A 19,388-nucleotide genomic window follows, 5' to 3' on the forward strand; every position below is an offset into this window, starting at 1 on the left:
AAAAATTCCTGACATGTGATCCTGATCAGAATTTCTAAGTGGGAATTAGACTTGCATTCCCATGAAAACCAAGTAGATCTTGTGAAGATAATAGGGTTTTCCCTTTGTATTGAAAAAGGAATGCAAAAATACCTTGTACTTTGTGCTTCATAGAAACTCACTTCATATAGGGTTACTACCGCTATGCTGTGCTCACAGGGTGCAAAATGAGATGTGAAATCAAACGTGGAAGTTATTCTGTTCTGTAATTTTTTGAAGTTAGAAGATAATACTTAATCCCTTTTCTAGGTACAAGATGTAAATAAGTTGTACAATGAAACGTAACAATTATTTGACATTTATTTCCTTGAGAATTTTGCTTTTTCAATTTTGCTTTCAGTCAAGAAAACGGGAATTTATAAGATTATAATAACTGTGTCATGAATGGTTCTAGATATTAAGCAACTCAGACTGCTTTTCTGTCTCTTGCAGATTCACAGGCAGGTATGGACCTAAGTAATCCTCAGGAACAGCCCATGGCTGCAGGTACTGTGCTGTTCGAGTTATGCTCTTTCACCCTCTGTTGAAAATTTTAAATTTACATGGAGAAAAATATATGTTTGTTTAGATTCCCAGGACACTGAATAGCACAGTCACAAAGATGGCCATTAAAGGCAAAAAGTGAATTCTAGAATTGAAATAAAACTGTGGAAGTTCAATGTAATATTGGAAAATTATACTAAAGGGAAAAAAAGACTGTATAGTAGGAAATGAAATGTTTTCAGAAGAAAGCTGGAAGTTTTGATTAGGGAAGCAAGAATAATGTAATTCTTTTGGTTGACTGCATTTCTGAAAATATAAAAAAAAACCTCTTGTGAGTTGGACGAGCGTTTTACTTTCTTGCTAATCAAAAAATAAAACCTTTTTTCAGACCTAATGTAATATTTTGCTTGAAGGATTGGGTTTTTTTACTAGCCAACTGTTAATAAGTTAAACAATTTTAACAGCAATTTCACAATGTTGCTGTGAACTTTAAAAATTCACAGCACTGTTGAAAGAAAACAGCGTCAGTTTTTTAAACAAAATACTGATCTGAAATTTACAGAATTATGCATAATATTGAGTTAGTCTGTGTTATGGATTTTATGAAAGAGGCTTTACTTGAAAAACTTCACCCAACTAAATGTCACTAGAGTTAAAAATTTGGCTTTATTTCCGAGAAGAGAGGCTTGGATTTCTGGGACATACTGCTGCCACAGTGATCAGCAGAAAACTTTCTGATAATGTTGATGTTTAAAAAGACCTATGTGAAAAAAGCAGAGAAGTGCAACTTGGTTCAAAGAGGCTTCCGATTAAACATGCTTGAGCAGTTTCCTGGCCTGGGGCCAGAATGATTAATATTTTGCCCAAAATGAAAAAAGTAGAGCTGTGATTCCTTTTCCATGCTCTCAAGAGCTTGCTTGCCTACCTGCCAGCAGCAGTTGTCAGAATACATAGCATATATAGAGTTACATACACTGGATTTTATTCCCGTTTTGTTGTCATTTAGAACAACCTCCCGAATAGTTAAATCTGAGCAAAAGCTTAAGACTTAAAGGTGTGCACTCAGAGTTTGTATGTGACTTTGGGAAGCAAATCCATTCCACCAAACTGCAACTAATGCACTCTCAGAAGAACATTGTGGGCGCGGGGAGCCATATTGGGAGTTTGCAGATACTTCGAGGTAATCACCTGGAAATATTCTTGGAGCATAGTTAATTATTGGTTTTTCTTCCAGAAGGACAGGAGGTTTTGACAGACTGTAATCTGAACAAATCCCAGGAAATGGAAAGTATGGATAATGCGGAAGAGATGAAGGAACACAATCAGTCTAATGAAGAAGCAGGAGGTAAAGTGGAGATTGAAGTCTGAAAAATAATAGTTAATTTTGTCTTTTTATTCATCTGATTATGCTATGAGAGTGATTAGAAGGTTTATTCTGGATCATGGCTCTGGTTTTCCTGCATGTCTGTAAAAGGAATAACAATACAATTAGTTTAGAGTGTTTCACCGTGCTCTAAAGGAGGAGCAACTGTTTTCCATCAGGGAACCTCACATGCATTTTATAAAGGTCACTTTTACAGGATCTATGGAATGTGGAAAGCAAGATAAAAAAGCATGTGCCTATGGTGAGCTCTTTTAATGTGTGTTGTAGCATACAAATTCTTAAAAGTAGTTTGCATATGATAAATGCGTGTGTTAGGACTGCACTTTTTATTAATGTTGTTAAGCTACTCTCATACCTGAAAAATAACTTGGCTTTTTTTTTTTTTTGAAAGAAAGGACAAGTTACCTCAAATTCATAGGACAGCTCAGCCCTGTAAAATTTAAAACTGTAGCAGTAATCTGTACTTTAAACTGTGGGTGAACAGAAGGTTGGTCAGTTTACCATGTTTATTGTTTAATTTGAACAGTAAACCCTTCCTATACAACTCTGAAAGGAGAGACAGGTATGAATAAAATATTAAAACAATATGTACCATTTTTTACTTCAGAGGTCCTACATAAATGCATATTTCTGTGTATCCTTAAAAACTACTAGCCCTCGTCACTTAATAGATAAAAGATAAAAGAAGCAGCTCGTGGACTCAGCAATCTTACAGGCCCTCAGAGTTCAGGATTTGTATATGTGTATGTGACATAAATGTAGAGCAAGAGAGACTGAATTTCTTCCTTGATGTAGAAGCTCATAAACTGAAATCACAGCATTAATAAACATTCCTGCCAGTGAGCTGAGCGTGTTCATTTATGCCAGTTCTCAACCACAAACAGTGAAAAATGCTGCCTGGTAGAGGATGTGGTATACATATACTGGGGAAAAGACATACATTGTTTTACCAGTTTCATGTTGCCTTTCAAGTACTGCATGTCCATGGCAGTACAGCAGTGTCAAGACAAATTATGTCTGTGGCTTTGGTTAGTAGTTTTGAGGTAGCGTTTACATATCGCATGAATCAAGTAAATCACTAAAGAATTGTCTCTGTTTTGGTTGCCCAAGTAGCCTTGGTTGTTCCCTGTAACATAAATGTGTTTATTTTGGACTAAAACAAAATGTTCAGAGGTTAAACTTTTGCATTATTAAAGATTAAACTTTTTCTATTTATTAACAAATTATAAAACAACAGAAAACACTCAAGGGAGTGCTGCACGAGCAAAAGAGTCCATGAGGAAGGAGAAATTAATCTCACTTATGTATCTACAGCAATGGTGTCTAGAACTGTACTGGTGTCTGGCCTTTCTTGACAGTCGATGGAGAGAGAGCATGCAGGTTTTCTGACCAAACTGGGGTTGTCCGACTTAGGATGAAATGCCTCGTGTCCCCAAAGTAGCTGCTGCTTAGCAGGACCCCATTTATAGTCAGTGGAGAGTAGCTTAGTATAGATGTCTGCGGTGTAGAATCTAGCTTGGCCAGGTGAGTTCTGCTCTGCTTACCCTAAAAAGAGAAGTTTAATCCACAGAACATGGAAGACTTGAGCCTTTTCTACATCCAAGGCATCTGATCTCTCTTTCAGATCCCACAGCACATAAAATATTCACAGCCATATTCCAGCTATTTGTCCATCCCTTATGCCATTTCCACTTGCACTAGCTCACTCCTCTTGCCTCTGCTTTCCCAGTGTCCCTGCCCTTCACTCCTCCTAGGCACTAAGCTGTGGATTCAGGAAGCAGGACGGGGTTTCTTTCACAAGCCCCTCAATATTGACCATCCAAGAGGAATTGCTCTAGCTTCTCCCCACCTTCCTATTCCAGGAGCCCTCTCTATGGCTTGCACGCACAGTGTCATGGCATCTAGCCAGTCTTTTTTCAGTTCCTTGAATGTCCTGTGTCCTTCAGCTTCAGTACCATTTCTCAGGCTCTTTTGCATACATTTAAGTCAGGTACAACTTAAACACTTGTGAGAGGATGTTTATATTGATACTGCTCTAATATACGATTCACTTTTTATACTGCTGCTGATCTCTTAAAGTCTCTTTACAATTTGTTCTGGAATGCAAATACTGAAAATTTACATCTCGGAGATAATGCTATAAATATCAATAAAACATCACTTCACTCTGATAGACTCCCTTACCGTTAGAGCCTTCATTCATTATAAAGTGAGTACGAACCTACTCAGTACCATAGTGCTCTATTCTTTGATTCTCACTGTAGGAATGAAGACATGATTGCTAGGAGAAAGCTGTTTTAAATGCACAAAAAAGATAGCTACAGTATCTTAGTGTTAAATGGCACAAAATAAAATAGATATTGTGTTTACTTCATTGCTTCACATACAGTTCTCTACAATCATTCTGAGACCGGAAGCACCATAAATCTTAAACATTTAAGCATGCTGCACTAGTACTCCAGTATGCGAATATCAGTCGGTGTGTTTAAATTTCTTCCTAAAGCCCAGCGCCTCTTCAGTTGCTGTTGGATACCAAAACTCACAAATAATCTTAGCTTTCATGTCATGCCTGCTATATAACAGTAGCAGCTACATTAGTCACTGAGCAGTCCTTGTGGGTCAGTAACTATCTGTCTGTCTTCTAGATAAGTGAAACCACATTCTGACAGTGCTGCCCTGGTGGGAGTATTATCATTTGGGGATCACTAACCCTGGTAAAAATGAATATATAGTATTCTCCAGAATAGAAGTATCATTAGTATTGGTGATGGCTCTTGGGAAATGGATTATGTCCTGCCTGCACCTGAAAAGTCTGTCTGTTTAAAGAAAAAAAAAAAAAAGCTCTGTTTGGCACTTTTCCAGGTGTGATCACTAATACTCTCATTGCATATCAGATTTAAAGAGAAATAATGAAAAATGTTTGTGTGGCTCTCATAAGTGTTAATTGTGGTATTTGCAATCCCCCCCCTCTTTTGTGAGTGAGCAATTCCACTTCAGTATCCTCACACTTCATCGTTGATGATAGCCTGCATCACAGAAAACTCTCCTTTTTTTTTTTATCCTGAGCCCCTGCATGATCCATGCCCACAGGGTTTGTTCCATCTGCGGAAGGCCATCATAAGAACATGAGGCCACTGACTCATAGAGTGAGATCAAGCATTTGATAGCCTGCTTTCCACTGCCTTAATATGTCTATAGCATGTTTTTCTTCAGTACAATGCTGTCTGGTTTTTCCATGTTTTGTCAAGCATTCATAGTAGTAATCTTCCAGTTTCTTGGACTAGACATTTTTTGTGACTGTTGCATTATTAATGGATGACACTAGATGTGTCACAGGGACTTACTCTGAGACTTTGAGCAGAAGTTGGAGCCTGGTCACATCTAGATGTTGTCTAACTCTAGTTTGGGGGAGCCTTTTATGTTAGGTCTGCAAAAGTGGTACTGTGATCCTTTCGAAAAGCTACAGAAACTTCATGAAGGCACTAAATAAACTAGCGTATAGGGCCGAAACTTCATCACGACTGGTGCTGTTTTGGTATAAGAAAATCCACTTTTTCAGCAAACGATTCCATGTTTGTACTTCTCGGAGCACATGCAAACGCCCGGGCTGATGTGTTGTTCGTTATGTCTGTGTCATAACTGACAAAGGTGAGATGCCAGTCAATGACAACAATTCAACCTGTCCTATTATATGCCCCTTTTCAAAGGGCTTCACCTATGATGATTGCTAAGTATAGGGCAAACAATCAGGCAGGAGGCTATAGTAATATGTTAATTAAAAGCTTGATGGAGAACAAGGAAAAAAAAAAGAAAAAACCTTTTTTTTTGCCTCAAGGGAATGGAAGCTGCATGCTGTGGTGCACATGGTGTATGCTTGCCTGCAACCATAAAAATACGCTGTTCCCATGGTGCTTCCTGTATCTAGTCAGAAAAGAGACAAGCAATGAGATAGATGGGGAGGAAGCACTTAATTTCCCTCGTTTCTTTATGTGCCCCCAACACTGTTACCTTTGGTGGCCAAAGTTGAAGCGTCCTTAATTTAAAAATTAAATAAAAAGAGCCACGCTCTTTCCTATGGGAGTCACAGTCAAGCACAAGTGTTTAATTATGTCTTAATTCCCTCATCTGTTGAGGCAGACAACTTTTTGGGTGTTATGAATGTTAGCTAGCTTTCATGGTTGTGAAATAAAAAGAAATAGAAGCCACATTTGTGGTTTATGGATGCTAATTGCTGCTGCATTTAGGTGTGTGAAAGGGGGCGGTTAAAAGGCTGGAGTGAGACAGGGGAGGATGACAAACCCTCGCTTAGGCGCGTACTGAGGTTCCAGTGGTGCTGCTAGCACACGCACTTATCTGCTTGAAAAGGAAGTGCCGTTTTTTATCAGAATATTACATCTCCCAAGCCCAGATCGAGCCCTACCGCTCATGGGACTCAGGGGTTATCTCACAACATCAGCAGTACTGTGCTGCAGAAGTTCACTTAACAGGGGATTTCTGTAAGTGTTAAAAGCAGGCAAGGAGTCTGTACTGCTTAACTGTGTCAGGTCTTTCTGCTTTGGTAGCTATGCCTGACCTGAAAGTCGCATCTGAGTGTTATCAACAAAAGATCCTCTTGACTTTGTTTTATCTCTGCAGTACTGTACTCTCAGCAGCAGGAATGCTGCCAAGCACGTTCAGTGACATCAACACAGTCAGTTGTGTCACCACAGCCTGTAAATGATTGGCATCAGCTTGGACTACCCTGCACAATGGGTGGCCCAGAGCACCCAGGGCTGATACAGAAACTTGGATATTCTGATTGCCTTGAAATAATCAGAAAAGTGCAGCTATTTCTTATTCTAATTAACCCATTACAGTTAGCAGAAAATAGAATTTGCTTTTGAGATATCCTGACTATCTATCAGACAAGACAAGGTCTGGAAGGAGAGTGGATGCACAGCATTATTCAATAGATGACGGACTCCTTTCCGTAACTTTTTAAACTGCATTTTTCTTCATTTGTTCTACAACGTGTATCTCAGATTCATACAGAATAATTCCTTTAAATTAAAACCGAGAGAAATACTAATTCCTTTGGCATCGAAAGAAAAGCTAGTCCAGGGTAGATGAGTTGTGGTATGTTCCCTCCCCATCCGACCCAGCAGGAAATAAGTGAAGATGAAGAAAACGGCCCTAGGAACTCAAATCACATGTCATTGTAGAAAATAATCCATTTTTAGAAATATGGGTTGGTGGAAAGGAAATCAGTTAATTAAGATGACTCATGTTTTGCCCCCAAACTAGGCTGTTCATTTGGCACAAAATGTGTGAGTTTAAGGGGCAGGTTTACTGCTGTTTGTGCCGCTGGAAAGGTATCGGAAAGCAGAAATAAATCCGCAAGAGAGAAAACTTTGCTAAAATGCAGCAAATAGTTCCATGAGCGTTGGAATCGATGAAGCTTGGTTTCCAGTGGGGTTGTGTCATGTTGCTGGCTGAGTTTTCATTGAATTATGCAAAGTTTGCATCATGTGCTTCACACCATATTTTACTTCTGGTACCTCAGGCTAGCTTTGCCGTATTCTCAACACCGTCTCCCATCGTGCTGCATTCAGGTGCTCCAGTTCTTGTTCCTGATTTTGTTCCTTCTGCTGCTCCGCAGGAGCCATTACGAACTTTAATTCAGAGCTCAATGCCATATATCCTTGTCGAACAGTCTTGTTGCTGCACCTCACCTGCCAAGTGTGCCAAACACGCTGACTCTTTCTCCTGATGCGGGAGCACCACCTCCAGGAGTGGTTTGGGGAGATGCAGGTACTCCTGGGCCGTCTCTTGAACGTGCCAGTTGGCAGACTAGGATAATTCTGAGAAGCCTTCCCCTGTGCCAGATAGGACTGAACTGGGTGTACGGGTCTGAACGTTCCTAAGGGGACACAGAGTGGATGCACACGCTTCTACAGAAGGCCAGGCTAAAAGTAAAACACAAGTATTTAATTATAAAAACCTCAGTTTGGAGAGAATGTACTTGTAATCTAAAATTCAAGTCTCGGATCTAGATTATTTACTACTGGAAATTTTTTTGTAGTTGAATCAAATCAATACGCTTAGTTTTGTGAAGATTATGGTGCTCATAGAGTCATAGAATTATGATGTTTAAGGTGTTCAATTATGGTGTTCAAGGATTTTGAGCAACTTCTTAATCAAGCTCCTGTCTTCAGTTTATAGGTGTTAAAATTCCATTGATATTTATCACATATTTCCCTGTTCTTCATATTATATTATATTTTCTCATATTATATTTTTCTAGTATAAAACACAAAGAGTATATTGCATTGTAAGAGAGACTTTTGGGAGATGAATTAAAAAAGGCTAAACGAAACAACACTTTCAACTTCTCAGATTTGAAGTTCATTTGAAAAAGCAGTTGACCGGAGACGATCATGCCTGAGTGGTCGTATTAGTAATAGGTCCCTTGATATAACTAATGAAGGCGATTATCTGAATTTAACATGTGGCCTTTTTCAGTCTGACTGTTAGGTCCAGATGTTCTCTGATTAACTGTCTAATTGAAGTCTGATTTAACGGTTGTGATTGTATCTGGCTTTCTGGACTTTAGGAATTGTAATTTTAGAAATCTTTTCTATGAGTGATGTTATCTTAACTGTAACAGATGGGAAGAACTCAATACAGTTTCATCTTTTTCTGTGTTTTTTTTTTTTTTTAAGAGGGAGACTTTGAAGATATTAAGATTTGAAAGGGTAATGTTAACAGGTGTCATAAATGAAACAAAATTAATCTGGGACAGGCTTTGGAAAATCTGGGCACTGTGGGCCTGGGGACGTGGGATGGCGTTCCCTCTGCTCTTCTGTGCTCCTCTGCAACACTGGGGGTATAGGCAGCTGAGGAAAAACGGCAAGTTATTGACACTTTTCTAAATTAAAAAAAATAAAAAGAAAATCCCGTGATAGTTTTAGCATAGCACTAACCATAGTTTTCTAGCCCCCAGTCATACTGTCTCAGGTAATAACATTCTGCTTCCCCACATTCTGTTTGTAGTGTCAGTTAAATGCATTATTTTTCATTTCCTTCCCTAAACCATGGCCTAGTGCTGCCTGGTGTTGCTGTGCAGTTGTCCTGTTTAACTCCAGCTTTGGTAGCACTCAGTTTTGCATAACATTTTTCCTTTATCACTATTTCTGTTAGTATAACTTTAACATATTTTGGAAAGCTTTTGAATGAAAGTCCTAAAAACCCACTAGGTTATTATTAGGCAGAAATTGGTAATAGGTGGGAAATACCACATATGAAATTATGATTTACACAGAAATATACATCTTTATAAGAAAAATCCTTGTATTTGAATAAGATGCTTTAAGAACCAGTTCTGTAATTCACGTTTCCTGGCTCACATGAGCTTGGAGATGATGTGTGTTGTTTGATTTTCGTTGTTGTTGTTGTAATTAATTGTACAACTAGATAAATTATACTGTGTTTTAATGATAGAAAGACACTGGTATTAATGAAGTAGAAAATACACATCCGAGTGCTTGGAAAATGATGCCTGGTTTGGGGTTTTTTTTTCTTTCCAATTCTCAGTGCTGCATTTCAATTTGATTTGTTTCTATTTTTGTTGCAAATCACAATAAAAACAAGGAAACTCATTACCATAGAGCATGCACTCCACAAAGGGGAATTATGAAAGTTTCTCTCCTATTTTTAGAAGTGAAATTTCCACCAGGTGCATACTGCACTGGTTCATTTAGGAATTACCACTCAAGTATGCTTTATACAGTATCTGAACAAAATAGATGCTTGGTTTTTGTACAAAAATGGATACTGAACAACAGTACTGAGAAAATACTGGAAGGCACAAAGACAAAATAAAATCAAAGCCAATATGTCCAAGTAATAATTTTTAGGAAGTCAAGGAAGTGAAATCTGTGGATTTCCAGTGTGTTGTAGAGCAGAAGTACTGAAGGCAGTACTTGGGATTTTTAGTGCAGGAGGATCTGCTTTGGCCTGTAGTGACACAAAAAGGGCACCTCAGCTGCGGGGATGCCTGAGTGGGACAAGTCCAGCGGCGTACGCGCGGTGCGAGGGAGTACACGTTTATTGCTACTACGTCTGCATTACTGTTGTTGCCACTGCTGTCTAGCTGCAAGCTGATACTGCTTCTAGGTGATTGCTTCTTCCTTTGTTGGCAAACAATGATCTCATAAAAGCATCGCTGCTGTTGTAAAAACGGGAGTTTATCACTAGAGTCAGTGGAAGAAACAAAGCCAGGTTGGGCCAAAAAGGCTTGAACTCCTTTCCCTTCCCTAGAATTGATATCTGCAGTGGTGTAGGAAACAGACATGGAGAGAAGTTGCCTTATCTCTAGCTGTGTTGCCTGTATTAAAAAAAAAAAATAACCTCATGTTGCTGTTGCGTCACTTCACATTTTGTAATTCCCCGTTACTTATAGTCTCCAAATTTTCAATATGTAGAAGTATGCCGCATGTAATTGTTTTCTTCTTGTTATTTAAGGAAAAACACTTAGGTATAGCATTGATATCCCCCCCCCCCGCCCCAGTTTATAATTTTGATGGGATGTACTGCAAACCTCTCTTTATTCATTAAGGAATATGGGTGGTTTTTATTTCGTGACATATCTTCCCCCACAGTGCGTTAATTCCATTGTAGAGGTGTTTTTCATAAACATGCAGGATTCAGACTTTTCAGACTTTAATTTGGAAACTCCGCTGACTTTTTCAGTTTCACCACGTAAGTCTGTTCTGTTTCAAGCTGGTTTAGGTAAAGGAATCTCGCATTCTGGGAGGGGACCAACTCCAGTATGTGTATGCTAGGTTTTGGTTTTCTACTGCTATTTCTGGGGACAATTTGTGGAGATAACGGTGATGAATCATCAGTTAATACCTGTCAAGTCCAGGTAGTCACAAGAATCCTTCAATATGCACACGTATAGACTCCCTTCTTGTTCTTCAGCATCTGAATCCTATTAACAGCTGTCAAAACCTGGTAAACTATTTATATGCTTTCACAATTTGTTTAATTGGATAGTTAGGAAATGGCATACAAGAAAAGCTTTTCTTTTTTCTTTTTTTTCTTTAGTCTGGCTGAACATCTGTAGCATTAGGGGCTCATTATCTCTGAATTGGCATAGCAAATCAGCAGCATCATTAAAATGCCACATTAAGATGATTAAGTTTCTTTGTTATCCAGTTGACTTTTTGCATGTGCTGAGGATTTCATGATTATGACCCTACTCCTTGTAAAACACTTGAGCAACATCACCCTTTTGTGCCGTTGTCTTTAATAGCTTCTGGTTTTTATTCTTTGTGCTTTTCATAACACTACTGGCAAACTTTGCTTAACAACAGTACAAAACTTACGTTCTTTTCTCTATATTTGATGCTAAGGTCTTGGATTAAATATAGTAATTGGGGGTGTTTTCCTTCCAAGACTTCCTCCTAGAGAGAATAGCTAAGATAACACTCTAGTGTTTCCTAATAGTTTGCTGCTATTGACTTCTTTTTTTATTCATGCATTTTATAGAACATACACAAGCAGTGTTCATGTGGTGACTCAGTCTGAAGTTGCCACCACAGCTTTATTTTGGATTTTTTCCAGAACCCATTGTTTTTACAGTGTTTCAGGTGAAACAAAAATATTACTCTGGAGTATGTCTTTCATCTTGTAATCATCTCCCCAGGAAGTGAAACCATGTGCATCAGCCTTAACGCATCACACTGGTACTTTGTTGTGTAAAATCTACAACATTTTTTTTCTGCAGTGTGTATTACCTTCATGAACTGCCTCAAGAAAAATAGTTACCTGGGTTGGACACCATGAATGTTTTTTTCCTCTTACAACCTCTTTACTTTCCTAAGCATAGAAGATAGCACTTCTTTTTTCAGAACTGGGGGAACTTTGTTAGCGTTGTTAGGGATAATTGTGTTTTTCCTCAGTTAAATTTCCCTTTTCTACTTGAAGTTACAGCTGCCTTCCTCTTGGTTAAGGCGGACCGGCCTGGAAACTCCCTAATCTCATTCAAATATGTTGATATGATTTTTAAGTGACAGATACAAAGCTTTCCACACAGCTGCCAATCTCCTGATCTTACAGTATTCCCTGTGCGTGCCAGCACAGAGAGCAAAAGTCAGGGCTGAAAAAGGAATTTGGTTGCTTCACACCTCTGCAACCACTTGGTTAATTTTAGGCTGACCTGTACTGAACCGTCTTTTCCTCAGGCTGCTTTGTACCAAAGCTTTCTTCTGTATCGCTGTCGGGAAGGCAGAGTAGACTCTAAACAATAACAGGTGTGTTAGGACAGCAAAATTCCAACCCTTCGCACATTTATTTGGTTAAAAAAAGCCTCTTCCCTAGTGGCTTCTGCTGTCTGTTGTTCTCAGTCATCAGAAGGTGAATTTTTCCATTGAGGTTCTTTCAAATGCCTACAAGCAAACTGAAAAGCACTCGAGCTTTGGTGGGATATCGCCGACAGCTGGAGTGGTGGTGATGTTTGTTGGGGGAGGCAGTGGTGGAAAAGCCTTGATCAGAACTCAGGTGCATCCTTCTCTGTTACTATAAGAAAACACAAGTATTGCAAGCAGTCAGCATGCAATATGGAAAATGCAGAGCTAGTTATTTTCCGCAGTGGAACCATAGGATGGCTTGCCTGGTTTGTGAACTCAAGCCAGCGTTCATGCTATGCTACATGAACACTGGCATACCTCTGTAAAAGAGTGAAAAGCTGTGAGCCATGAACTTGTGGTGAGAAACAGTAGAAAACGGTAGAGAAGTCTTCTCAGTTGGAGATTACAACTTGTCCTCCACTGCTAAGCAATTGCATTTGATGCAGACGAAAGGTGAGACGTTAAGTAGAAAGTGGGAATTGAAATTGTTTCTGAAAGTACCAACAAGGTGCAGCTGCAATGTGTACTTCCTTTTACCATGCTGTGCAGGATGTAGCAAATTATTTTGGAACTGCCTCCTTTTGAGAGGGAAAAAACCCAACCAACCAACCAAACCCCCTTTCTTTTTGGAAAAGAGATTCTGTTGAAAGTTGCTTTCAGCAACTGGCAATAATTTTTCCTTAGAGTGATGGAAATGGATGCACAAACTAATTTTGAAGGAGTCTTGATAGCAGGATCACCCTCGCACCCTCAGACGTGAAGTTCGCAGCAGAAGGTACCTGCAGAGGAAACCCTGTTTCAGTGGAAGTAGGACTCCCCAGGATGTGAAGCAGAGCTAGTAGTGAAGAAGATGCAGAGAAAACCAGCCCGTTTGTAGGTGAATCTGGACCTCCTTGTGACCCTCTGAGCAAACACCCAAACCTGCATGAGCTCTTCTGGGACCACGGCAATCAGTCTCAACACCAAACTCTAAAAACCGTCTAGGATAGGGGGATAAAACCACACAATATGGGGAAAAAAGCTGTCCTTCTGTGGGTATCATCATCTAGGGAGAAGAGCACCAAGAGGAATCTTGGAGTTTTCCACGCTACCGTGGATTCTTGCATAGGATGAAGAAATTATCACCCACCTGTTTCTTCCACCTCACTTCAACCCAAAGTAAGATAGATTGGCTGGGCTTAGTGCAAACATTTAGGATAGAGGAGCGATTTTATCACTAAAATATAGTTGAAAATTTTGATTTCATGAAAGTATTGGTTGCCAGATCTTTATTTTTCAGTGCTGCTTTTATGTTGCCACCTCATTTTCGCTGTCACCCATTGTTTGTTCTCGGCATTTGATGTGGTTTATTACTCAGAACCAGAGCTAATACATATTCAGCAGTCCATGTTCTGTACTTTGGAGAAAGGATGAGTGATTAAGTGCCATATTTAACTGTCTAACCCTCAGTTTGAGAGAGGAGCAGGTGGCCATGAGAACAATACTTTCAAACAGGAAACTATGTATTTTATCTCTTAGTGCTTTTCTTCACTTGGTAGCTTGAGGCATAACTCAAGTTTCAGCCATAGCCGAGTTCTTGTCTAGGTGGAAAAGTTGGCTTTAAGTAGAAAAAAGCTGTCCTGTCAATTAGTAAGGATTTTAATCCGAGTGCTGGTAATGCTGGAGTTAACAGCAGAGAGGAAATTCAGGAACCTAAGTTGGGAATCATCAGCTGTTTATATAGTGTGACCAATTTGCCTATATTTTTACGTGGGAGCATTATTGTTAGTAAATTATTAGCTACTTGTTACATTCTCCGCTTGTCATGAAATTGCATTCATTTAAGGCAGTGTCTTTGGTTTTCTCTGGACACGGCTACAGGTCCAGGAACCTACTCAAAGGCCATGGATGCTGATCTTCATGAGTCTTTGGGTTCTTTGCCACATACTCGCAATATGACTTTGGACAAATCTTTTAATGTTTCTGGGATACATTTATTTATCAGGAAGTCTTTACCCTGCCTCTGCTACTTTTACTCCCATAGTAACCTTATGATACAGGTATCAAGATTATCGAATGCTCCTCACACATTGGAGATCTTTGGATAAAAATTGCAATTTGCAAGTGAAAATTAGGATTATTGATTAGGCTTAACTGATGAGAATCTATAGCATCGGAGCGCTGGAAGCCTTATACTGTTTATTTGTTATACTGACTTATTTGTTAGGCATGTTTCAAGCACCAGAGGTTCCATGGGAAGATAGAATTATCCTTTTTAATTTGTGTCCTTCTGTATTTCCAATGCACAGGAACAGCCTGAGACACTAATTTCTATAGGCTGAGTTGTGGGAATAAGTATTTTCTTTTGAATCCTTTTCTTTTGAATCCTTTACAGGGTACTGAATAGTACCCTGTAATTGCAGGAGAAGTCGGTGCTGTATTATACTTTTATAATCTGGGGAAGGAAATTATCCATCAAAGGTAATTAACAGGCAGGTCAATATTTTTAAAGGTTATCTCACTGTGAGTGTCATTAAGTGTACATGACCCACGAAAATTCATGTCTCAACTGCATTTCTTCAGCCTTGGGTGTTTAAGTAAAACTTTTAGGAAGATTGATAATGTAATTTTATGTAATTTTTGGTGAGTTTTTTTTCCTAAGATACTTCATTGTGCCTGAGATGAGCGTTTTTTCACTTTTGTGCTTTGTTTTACCTGCAGATGATGTGGTTAAAGTGAAAGGTGAATACAGTGAAAGAGAGGAGAGTGCTTTAAATTCAGAGCCTATGGAAAACGCAGAAGAATCTGAAATGCCTTACACCTATCCCAGAGAATATAATGAATATGAAAGCATTAAACTGGAAAGACATTCTGGTTCATATGACAACGTCAGGCCAGCTAGTGGAAAAATGAATTGTGATATCTGTGGATTAGCCTGCATTAGCCTCAATGTCTTGATGGTTCATAAGCGTAGCCACACTGGTAAATATTCCTATATTATTCTTGTAAGAGCTGAATACTGAAAGGATAATAATGTGTAATCTAGACTACTTATTTTAGAAAAGGATACCAAAATCAGAATTTCCTTGTTCTGTTCTTGATGCCACATGTGATCTCTGGCAAGTTACTCACTTTTCTGTGCCTCACTTTGCCCACCTTTCTTCTTATCAGGATTGAATGTTAGTAGAAGCACGTTTGTGAGGCATTTTAAGAATTTTGGATGAAAGGCACTATGTAATTTAAGTATTTCAGGCACAAAACACGAGTTGGATTGGTTTTGTGCTGCTTTTTCCAGTCTGTATATTTATTTCTCTTTGTGCTATACTTTGGCAACAAACCAATGAGCATCTCAGGTTTCGACCTGCAGTAAGATAAGACTTTTTTTTTTTCTAAAAATTGCTAGCTTGTTGGAATCCACCTCCTCCAGAACGCTTATTTCCATAGAAAAACTGTGCAGCGTTTTCCATAGTCGTACATATGTTACAAGAAGCTCTGACACCAGAGCTGCGTGTAACTCCCACTGAAGTCAACGGAAGGGCTGTGTGTGTTTCTATAGAAAGAAATTGATCCAGTACCTCATTCTTTCCTCTTCCAAAAAGGAAAGGGTATGAGGATAGCATGATACCCACGTAACCATTAAATGTCCTTTTTTGTATGTCATTTTAAGGTGAACGGCCATTCCAGTGTAATCAGTGCGGAGCTTCCTTTACTCAGAAGGGTAACCTCCTCCGCCACATTAAACTACATACAGGGGAAAAACCTTTTAAATGTCATCTTTGCAGTTATGCCTGCCAAAGGAGGGATGCGCTAACAGGTCACTTAAGGACACATTCTGGTAAGTGACTTCAAAGACACTTCATGTGTTTTAGATGTGTGTCACTAGGACACTAGGTGTGGAACATAAAGAGTCAGTCAGCAAAGTTTGCTCAGCCGATCTAGTTTTGAAGAGTCGACAAATAGCAGTGACCACTCACTCTGCCTGCTGTGCTGATGGAACCATCTCGGGACTTGGCTCCGCTATTAATGCAGAAAGAGGGCACGGGGAAACACGCTGTCACAGCTGCATGCTGTGAGAAACAGCCAGCATTGATACCTACTTGCACAGAATAACTCCTTGGTATTTTCAAATGAGTGGAGCTAGCTATGCCGGGAAGCTCTGAATTTGAGGAGTAGCGTGAAGACATGCTTTGCTGGGGCTTCGTTCCGTTCCTATCCTGAGCTGTTGGGATAGCTCTAGGAGCAAAATCCAGGGCAGCATGACTCTATTGCCAGTTAACACCTCGCTGTTGTTTAGTGCCTTTCATCTGAAGGTCTTAACATGCTCAACAAATGCCAGTGGTTTTTCTCAAGACTGGTAGGGCGTTCCATCCATTTTACAGATGGGTGAAATGGAGGCACAGAGCTGAGGTGACTTGAATAACGAGCCAGGTATAAATTGATTAATCTTAGTTCCCCCAGTTCTGCAAGAGCCAGGTTGTGCTTACTCTTTGATTTATGTATATCCTGTGTTACACAGAGGCCTAGAAAGAAAACATTTATTCTAAATGATAGCTGTTATCTCTGCACTGCACTTTACAGAAAAAAAAGTTCAACCTCACAAAGAATCAAAGTTAAAAATGAGATTATCTGACATGGATAAATGAGATTCTGATTTAATCAAGACCCAGCACAGTGGTGGTGACTGTCCCCCACCAGCATAATGCTAAAAACCTCACGGTTCAAACACATCATGTGGTTATTGTGACTGAAGTTTTTAAGAGCTGGCTTATTAAACAGGATGAAGAAAATCTCTTCAAGTGAGTCGCATAAATAAATGAACAATTGCATTAGCAGTAGGGAGTATGGTCTTTTTGCACAGTATACAATGCAAGGCTAGTTATATTTGCGCTGCACAGGGATGATATTGTGCCTGGGCGTGTTAGAGGATGTCTGTTCACAAAGCAGTAATGAAATAATTTAGGAAGTGCTTCCAGTCTTTGTGTATGAGGCACTGGGAAAGGCTGCGTGGATATCTTGAGTTTCAAACAGGTTTGCTATAGCTTAAATGAATTAGGAACATAATTCGCTTTACAATAAATGCCTCTGGAAATTAAATGAACCTCACATATGGTTTTGGTTTGGTTTAACTTCATCAGTTTCATGAAATCCTTGAAAAATTCTGTAGAGGCAGGACCTAGGTCAGGCAGTTAGGACAGTTGCAGTCCCGGTTTAGCAGTGGTACAGTTGGTCTTCCCTAGGGAAGTTACACCAAGACAAGTTGTCAGCTAGAGCAGGGCTCGAGGAACCTGAGCTCCTGGGAACAGAGTCTAATTGTAAGTTGTCTTCTCTTCTGGTGCTGAGCTTAGGGGATGAAGAAGCAGTCTATGTGTCCAGTGGGTTTCACCCTTATGTAACCCTAATTTTGTGATGATTACAGTGCTCATAAACTTAACAGAAATTTAAAGCATTCTCCGTGAGCTGAATATATGCTATTAGTAACAACATACTTGAATATCAGGGAGGCAGTGTTTTAGTAGTCTCTTGTGGTTATTTTATACTGCGCTCTTATTTTTCTAGTGGAGAAGCCGTACAAATGTGAGTTCTGCGGAAGGAGCTACAAGCAAAGGAGCTCATTAGAGGAGCACAAGGAGCGGTGCCGTACTTATTTGCAGAATGCTGGCATGTGTGAAGCTGGTGAGTTTATCGCATTACAGTGGTTTTGAGTTTTTGGTACAGTACAGTGCTTAAAAAAGGGCATCTGGTAAGCTGTTAATTCACAGTCTGAGAACAGTTTTTACTACAATCATTTTCAGTAACCTAAGGGGCTGTAACATCTTATAAAAGGGTCTGGTTTAATGCATCCCTCAGGCACCTAGTTAAAGAATGCTTTTATTTTAATCACTTTTTTATTTCACAGTTACTTCGAATAAAACATCTAAAATACCTTGTACACAGCATTTCTGTAGGTGACACTCCAGTAAGTTAAATTATTCCTACATTAATGCTATTATGTGGCTTATTTTATTGGAAGAGTGGATGCCCGTGGTTGTTGACAGCAGTTGTCCACATTTCTCAGTCCGTTTGATGCTTCCTTTTCTTTAGAATAAGAACGGTTGGTCAGAATCGGTTAGAATTTGCAGAAGTTTCAGTGGCATGGATCTAGGGCATGGAAATGGGGTGGTATCCCGAAGGTCACTGATAGATCAGCTTAGGAGGTAGTGAGAGGTAAGGGACTTCTTCATAGAGCTGTCTTTGAAAAAGGCTGAAAGTAAAATGTTCCAAAACACAGTTTTTCTTATTTTCCTTTTCACAGTCTCAGTGCTGCAGTTCTGAAAATACTTTGGTGAAAAATAACTGCCATAATCTTTGAGCCTGCCTCACCTGCATATTTCAAATCCTAAAATGAACTCATGTGATTTAAGTCCCACAATACGCCAGTAAGTCAGGAAAGAATTACTTTTCCCATTCGGAGTCAGGGAGTGGTTGTGACCTCCCAAAAGATAATATGACTAATCTGTAGCAGACGTGAGGCTACAATTTCAGAATTCAGGTTCCCGTTCTTTTCCTATGCAGCCTTAAAAAAAACAACCAAACAATAACTTTTTAAGGACTAGAGCTTCCTAGTTTTGATTGTGAATTTCAAACAGAATTTTCTTTTCAAGGAAAAGGTTAAACTGAGTTTTCTGAGAAGAAAACTAAAATGTAAAAACATTACCTAGAGAGATGACAATGTTTACCAAGGTCCTTTAATAATAAATTTTTAAAAAATTGTATTTAGTGATACGATTATCAAGCAAAGATTCTGCAGGCATCATCACAAGCCGGGCCTGAAAACCAGTGTGAAGACCCGTTGATATGTGATGATAACTATATGGGTACAAGAGTCCTTACCCTATGCAGAGTGAGCAGGTTGGTGTATCGGGCTTCATGACACGTGCACACACAAAAACCACCATAAAGAAGAAACAATGATTTAACGAAGTCAGAGTTTTATAGTTTTTTGTGGACTATCGTCTTTACAGCAAATGTCATGTTTTTAGAGCATTAGTAAAAGTAAATGGTTATCAGAATGTCAGCAAGTTTTGGTTTTCATGAGAACCCATACGTATTGTTACTGCGGTTTTATGTTACAG

At 39.3% G+C, this 19,388-nt stretch overlaps 1 protein-coding gene across 2 annotated transcripts in view; it reads left to right on the forward strand.

Moving 5' to 3' along the window:
- The first annotated feature begins 471 nt into the window (after positions 1 to 471).
- Positions 472 to 19,388, forward strand: part of IKZF3 (IKAROS family zinc finger 3) — a 29,533-nt gene continuing 10,616 nt past the window's right edge. The window contains exons 1-6 of one of the 2 annotated variants that reach the window (XM_075523193.1): positions 478 to 525; positions 1,757 to 1,884; positions 3,460 to 3,463; positions 14,998 to 15,258; positions 15,944 to 16,111; positions 17,833 to 17,949. In XM_075523193.1, the coding sequence (XP_075379308.1) occupies positions 486 to 525; positions 1,757 to 1,884; positions 3,460 to 3,463; positions 14,998 to 15,258; positions 15,944 to 16,111; positions 17,833 to 17,949 (718 nt within the window). In that variant the 5' untranslated portion in view covers positions 478 to 485. Of the gene's footprint in view, positions 526 to 1,756; positions 1,885 to 3,459; positions 3,464 to 14,997; positions 15,259 to 15,943; positions 16,112 to 17,832; positions 17,950 to 19,388 lie in introns of both variants that reach the window. The other variant, XM_075523191.1, reaches the window with a different exon arrangement.

The sequence above is a fragment of the Mycteria americana genome, chromosome 22 (genome assembly GCF_035582795.1).
Source record: "Mycteria americana isolate JAX WOST 10 ecotype Jacksonville Zoo and Gardens chromosome 22, USCA_MyAme_1.0, whole genome shotgun sequence".
Taxonomy (NCBI): domain Eukaryota; kingdom Metazoa; phylum Chordata; class Aves; order Ciconiiformes; family Ciconiidae; genus Mycteria; species Mycteria americana.